This window comes from Primulina huaijiensis, chromosome 14, assembly GCF_012295235.1.
Source record: "Primulina huaijiensis isolate GDHJ02 chromosome 14, ASM1229523v2, whole genome shotgun sequence".
Taxonomy (NCBI): domain Eukaryota; kingdom Viridiplantae; phylum Streptophyta; class Magnoliopsida; order Lamiales; family Gesneriaceae; genus Primulina; species Primulina huaijiensis.
The window spans coordinates 4,496,000-4,503,131 of NC_133319.1; the positions used below are offsets into that span (position 1 = coordinate 4,496,000).

The 7,132-nt window shown below is 29.7% G+C and overlaps 1 protein-coding gene across 1 annotated transcript; it reads right to left on the reverse strand.

Annotated features, from left to right (window-relative positions):
* Positions 1-2,455, reverse strand: LOC140957502 (bifunctional monodehydroascorbate reductase and carbonic anhydrase nectarin-3-like). Its single transcript, XM_073414797.1, has 7 exons — positions 2,277-2,455; positions 1,926-2,143; positions 1,393-1,496; positions 1,219-1,321; positions 639-806; positions 382-435; positions 1-257 (listed from the first exon to the last, which is right to left on the reverse strand). The coding sequence occupies exons 1-7, from the start codon at positions 2,368-2,370 to the stop codon at positions 171-173; spliced, it is 828 nt and encodes a 275-aa protein (XP_073270898.1). The 5' UTR covers positions 2,371-2,455; the 3' UTR covers positions 1-170.
* Between the last annotated feature and the right edge of the window lie 4,677 nt (positions 2,456-7,132).

Consider the following 7,132-nt stretch of genomic DNA (forward strand, 5'->3'; position numbering starts at 1 on the left):
TATACGAAAAATCAACACTTATTTGTAGCAACATTAATCATCAAAACAGAAGGTTTTGGTAATATTTTACTCGGTTTATTACATTCAACACAATTACACAACACAAGATTTTACAAGAACCCATCCCATTTATTGAAAGACGATGCAAATATAATTAAATTCAAGGAACTTCATTTCATCTCGTTATGTCTTGGTGTGTAGAGTTTCACTGTACGCTTGTTTAGTTGTTGTATTGGCCTAGCATTAGTTTCCACCTCCTGTCCAAATTTTTTTACCCAAAAAATTAAATATGTAAAACAACTATTTATATGTAAAAAATGTTAAAAACTAATTAAAAATGTAATGAGATTATATTTTAAAGGCATGGGATGGGAAACTTACATCGTGAACTGCCTTGCGCATCAAATTTACCTGTTCTCTTGTCACAGTACTCACCTAAATAAAGTGAAACATAAAATTTATCAAATACCTTCTACAATTTGGAAAATAATTACACAATCAATATATATAAAATACGAGTAATGTATATATAATTTTGATATGTTGTCCAACAACATTACTCGTATTTTTTATCTAGCTAGTGGATGTACATATATATATATATATATGTGTGTGTATATATAGACACACACGCATACCTTTGCAATTATTGTCCATATAACATCCTCGGTGCAAGGTGGGGTAGTGAGTGAACCCACATATCTATAATACTCACTGCTGCCAAATTCTATAACTTTTGGATCCACAACACCAAGGCTTCTTTCGATTTCTCCGGTATGAATCATTGCATGCAGATCCGGTTCGATCTAAAAAATATAGTTATATTAAATAATTAGTTATTTAAAAAACGATAATCAATTTTACAACTGTACAAATGAAAACAACAAGTCTTTTAATACAGNACACCAAAAATAAAAATATAAACATATTATCATCCTAAATTTCGAGCTTCATGGATAATTGTATACAAAAATTTAATTATCTCACACAACTTTAGATAATCTTGAAAATCTTTAAAAAAAATTCTTGGATAACCTAGTACAAAATAACATGATCAAGTTAAAAATTTTGGAATAATTGGCAAGATAATCTTGATCAATTTTTTTTTATATATATATAAAAATTAACTATGTGAATACACCCAATACGGATTATTTTTCAAAAAATTAGTTCGACCAATGTTATTTTTAAAATTTTCCATAAATAATTTGTGTATACCAATGACAAAAAGGAGTCGGGCCGTCCGATTTCGTACAGAATTCCAATTACAGCTATGCGATCGTCCTCGCTTTGATGTACCAAATGAGCTTCCATCTCAAACCTGTGAATTATGAACTTGACGCGTTGCAATCAAAAGAATTGGAATAAATTACGGGTTAAAATTTAAAATACCTCCTGCCATCGAGAGTGTGTTCCGAAGGTGAGTGCCAATGAATTTGCTTCAGCTCGAACATGGTTTCCTTTATTTGGATAAAACCCGCTCTATCCCATCTTACCTGTTCTCGAAATAAAAATAATAATAACAACAACAATAATAGGTTAATGTCCGAATATTAATCAAATTCTGATGAAACTGAAAATCAAAGACTTAATTGCATTAATAAACGGGGATTAGAGGAGAGGTTGTTTACTATGTCCTTAGCAAAGATGGGGTGGTGATGACGACAAAGTATTGAAAATAACTGAGTATTACATTTTTTTTCAGATGTTTGATTTTCGCGTTATATAATACAATATTTCATTCGGTTCAAGTTAGTAAGTTAATTTAAGGTCAGTGACTATTTTCTCGTAATTTTACTCAACTTTAACAATTTACGATACTAAAACTCAGTTTTAGAAAATTAAAGCAGAAAACATGATATTTTACAAGACTAAAACGACTATTTTACTCAACTAAAATAGACGATCCATTATGCATAGGTTACCGTCATGTCATGTCCTGTGTTGACAAGGGTGGCAGCTGAGTTTTTGTAATATCTGTGGAGTCTCCCCAAATCTGGCGCTATTTCCACTGTTTTCTTCAGTATAGCAATCGGAGATTGCTTTTTCCCAGTACTGCATATTGCCCATTCTGGACGAAGGCTTCCCCAATGCGATGGCCCCTTCTCACTATTTTCGTCGTAACTAAACTCATTTTCATCATCTAAAAGTATACGTAAATAATAAAAAAATATATAATTTTTATCACTTTATTGGCCCCGAGCGTAGTTGATAAATCGGAACAAAAAAATCCCAATATACATCAAATTGCGCATGTCTTGATTCGACGAACTTACCGAATTCTTGAGCTCTTGTGAAGCATGCAGATGAAAGAACAAGAATAATCAAAAAAGAATGAAAAAGCGTTTTGTGTTGGATCCCCAGCTTCATTTTTCTTTTCTTTTTCTTTTTTTATTTGTTTCGTGAATATCTATCAAATGCAGCGTTGGCTACTTATAGTACAAATTCTATGAATATAATTAATAATAATATTCAATGAATGCGCGCATCATGGTCGATCGGGAAGGTTGATTTTTTGGGGTTTTGTGTTGAATAAATTGAAATTTAAAAGTTAGGCTTGTGGTACCTTATTCCCTTTTTTTTGGAACTATTCTGTTCAATAATGTTGCATAACACTTCTGGATTTAAACATTGATATAAATAATTTATTATTTTTTAAGGAATTACATGAAATATTGATGTGTAAGGTGGATTTATCACTTTCTTTTTCTTTTTTGAAAAATACAGGCTTCTCTTATTAAGTACATATTTTCACTGTTTACCATATTACAGTACACATCGTCTTCTTTGCTTTCATTGTCAAAGCAATATTTATATGAATACAATTAATTATTCTAGTATAAATTTTGTCCGATAAATATATTAAAAATATAACTTTGGATTAATATAGTATTCAATAATTTGGAATGTTTGTCTTTTCATGGCCTCGTTCAAAATGAAAAAAATGTTTCCATAACTTTTCATTTGAAAAATGTTTGATAAACATAACTTTCTTATCTTATTCCGTGGTCATATACGATGCATGCATTTCATGGAATTGACAGCTGAACCATCTCTTAATAACACTAAAACGTGCAAACATTATTGTAGCCTAAAGGGGAGTTGGTAAAATTTGAGTCGACGTATATTGATATTTCTTGACGTAGAATGCTCATTTTTTTATCTGAAATAGATGTTTAAGTGTTTTGAGTGTCGGTGTTCGATGTCTTCTTTTTCTAATTTCTGTCTACTCGTTCACATCCCTCAATTTACATTTCCGTCTGAGTGGGCTTCTAACTAATATAAAAGAGTTTATCACCATCTGTAAATCTTTTGAACTAAGTGAAAACATTAAAGTAATGGTTGGTTTAAATTATATTATCGATTGATTTATATTTGTTTGTTGGTTTGAACATATAAAATCAAATATATATAGTATGATAAAATGTTATAAATAAATACTGATTAAAATGAATACTAATATTTCTATTTCTTACATTAAAAATTAAAATAAAATCTTTACTACAATCAAATTTCAAGTTCCCTTACGTACAAGTTTTAAAATATTATGTTAAATTATATATAAAATAAAACCATTGTTGCAAGCAACAATAAAATTCTAGAAACCAAGATAAAGACAAAAACTCACGCTAAAAAATAAAGATATCAAGGGATATATAAACCATTGGAAGATGATATTTATTTATTTATTTTACTATTAGCATAAGTGACACCTTTTTAAATTATAATTAATGTTTATAAAATCGATTATTAAATTTATGATATTCATTTCCTTTTGCCTTTATTCTATCATCCATGAAAAAATATTATTTTTTATGCTAAAAGTATTATTTTTTATTTTGAATATCGGTAAGATTGACCTGTCTCACAGATAAAAATTCGTGAGACCGTCTCACGAGAAACTTACTCATATATTAATACCACGAGAAGTTGAAATTTTATGCATGTGGACGTTTTGTTTTAATTTTAATTTTTTAAATAAGAAATAGAAATATTTAAATCTATTAAAATCAAAGATTATTTGTAATATATTATTTATTATAATTGATTTTTCGTGTTCAAATATAAATGTTGATATCGAGAAACGAATCTAAAAATAAGTATATTCTTGTGTATTCTTATATTTTTAAATAAATTACAATTTTAATATGAGAAAGATTTTTTTGTTTAATATTTTTAATCATATCTCAGCACTCCCAAAATGAATAGATAGTCTCTCACCATAATAGAAAAAGAAGTGTGTCAAGATTATAGAGTGAGTTTTTAAGATAAATTTTAATTTTTGGGGGTCTTTTTTGTACGTGTATTCTTTATAATAGATTGAGATAAATTTTAATTTTAGACATAATTTATCCACACGGCAAGTAAGATTTCATTATCTAAAACCAAATATTAATGTTTTCCTTGGGAGTTGTGGAAATATCTCTAATAAATTATTATTTCGTAATCATTGCATTTCGAAAGAAATATTTGATCCCAGAGTTAATTATTAATGTACCTTTAACTTGACTTTTAGACTAATGATCCTATTTGGATTAATAAAATATAGATATACATAACGTACTATTATATCTATTTTGAAATCTTAAATATTAAAAACCGATTTGATATATTAATAAGTATTTTAGAAAATTGAATTAAAAAATGACAAAAAGATAAATAAAAATAGACATGAATTAAAAAATGACAAAAAGATAAATAAAAAATCGATTTCACTGTGGAGTACATTAATCAAAATTATTTCTTTAAAAGCACTGCTCTCTTTATCAAATCAATTTTTTTTTAAAAAAAAACCACCGTTTTTTTATATATGTTGTACATCTATTATACATCCAATAAGTGAGTGACACATCATCAATATTCATATATATGCACGATGAGTATTTAGCATATCAAAACTATCAAATGCATAGGTATCTACTTACGAATTTATTCGTATTTAAATTAAAAACATAATTGAATAATTTTTTATTGATCACATGATCTACTTGCATATAATAAGTTAAGAAACTAAAATTCTGATATATAAGTTACAGATCATGAATATCAGTTATCCTAAAATGAAAATTGTTGGAACTTTTCAACAATATAGCAATCTTGACTTTGATGTTAACAAAACTTGTTATTTTGTTACTAATGATTTACCTTAGTGTGCAGAAGCTAGGATCAGTTACGAGTTGTCTAAATCACAAACTGAAGACCCAACTGATCGCACAAACTGAATCAGACAAACTTATATGTCAAATGAGCAGTTCAGCTGATTGTCCAGCTGATAGGTGGTTCAACAGGAGAAACTCATAAGTCTAGCCAGCCGAAGAAGTGTTCAACCGATGAAGAGCCCAGCTATTCAGTTCAACTGAACAAGAGCGAAATCAGTTTAGTCAACTGATTTCGCCAGCCCAACTGAAGATCAGTTCAGCTGACTAGTTCGGAGCATCAGTTAGAATCTTTCAGTTCAAGAATAAGAAAAACTCATTCAAGTAGATCCAACTATGCACAAAGGTACAAAGCAATTGTCCAATCAAATGACAATAATGAACGTTGTATCAGAGCATTAAAGACAAACGTTCCAAAATGACAGTCGAAAAGTCGAGACACAAAGTCCAATGAACAAATTCAAGATGCAGCGGATACAATTATTGAGTCTCACTGTACGATCAGTTTCCCGCCTATATAAAAAAAAGATCAATGGAGACGAAGAGATAAGAGAGAACTAGAGAGAGTGTGGTAAAAAGAAAATGACACACATATTTGCCTATCTGTTTTCAAGAAGCATTCAGCCTAGAGGGACACTTCATCATTTTATCAGCTTAGTTTAGAAGCTTATTTCCCTCAGTGTGTGAGAACACCTTATTGGTGTATTTATTTTTCAGTTATCACACACGAACACCACCACAACTCAAAATACAGTCTTGTACAAAGACATTAAACTTATGTATGTAGTCTTTGACACATAGACATTAAATAAGTATTGGCTGGAAGGTGCTGCCTTCAGTCTAGACTAGGAGTTCAGTTAGGTAGTGTAAGTCCTAAGCTGGGTTGTACAAGTAGTTGTATAAATCAAAGTCTTCTAATGGATCCTACCCGAGGTGGTAGAAGAGGTGACGTAGGAGCAGTTGAAGTCTCCGAACATTCATAAACATATCTTGTGTACTTAACTGATTAACTATTATTTTCAAATTGACTTGACCAGTTAGTGCATCCGTCAGTTCAGTTCTTACTATAAATGAACTGATATATGCGACAACTAATCACTTGCTTTTCAGTTATTCAGTTTACATAATTAAGTTAAAATGTTTTCAAATATGAACAGCTTTCTTCACGAAGGATTACTTCGAGTTTCTTCCCCTTGGTTTTAAATCGAACTCGATTTAATTCATCGATGTTAACATTCTTAGAACACGAGCTATTACAGCTCATTGAAGAATATTTTGTTTGAAGCATCTTCGAAGGTGCTAGCACAAACGATCCTTCAAAAATTAATATTCAAGATCATATATGATGATTTAAATAAAAAATAAACACCTATTTTGTAGCACTGCTTAAATAAAAGATATACTCGGATCATTAATTACATTAAACACGAAATAAGATTTTACAAGGAACCACCCATTTATTGAAAAATGATGCAAATTATATAATCAAATTCGCCATCTAAATTCAGTGCTATATATATCATATTGATCCAATTATGAGAAATTTTGAGACCCTGCCCGATTAAGCCTAATCAAATCAAAAAAACTAAACGGATAATTTAATTAAGCTGGGTTTTAATAGACTACAAATTGTCCCACTGGTCCACTCCTGCCATGATTAATTGGGCTTTCAAACAATAAAAATGTTATTTGAATTGTTTATTCGTAGAACTTTTGTAATTAGTTTGGTTATTTTTGTAATCGGATTGTTTTGTTAAGTTTGCATTAAGTTAGATTAAAATTATCTTCGTTTTGATGATAACAAGGGTACTGAGAAATATTATTTTTAAAGTTAACGAGATTCTAGCTGTATGTGGACCTATACTGACGGGGTTAGCTGCGACATGTAGGCTTCATTGGATCGCCATTTCTTGTATCAATGCCTTCGTTATTGGGGATTGTACTAGGATCACTGGCAACAATCGTGAACACGATTG

Bases quoted from the DNA above. Each gene is read 5' to 3' on its own strand.
- LOC140957502 (XM_073414797.1), bottom strand. From the start codon at position 2,370: ATGAAGCTGGGGATCCAACACAAAACGCTTTTTCATTCTTTTTTGATT. The intron at 1,497-1,925 runs GTAACCTATGCA...TTTCGAGAACAG, and splicing joins ACACAGGACATGACATGACG to GTAAGATGGGATAGAGCGGG. The intron at 258-381 runs GTAAGTTTCCCA...AAATTTGGACAG, and splicing joins TGCGCAAGGCAGTTCACGAT to GAGGTGGAAACTAATGCTAG.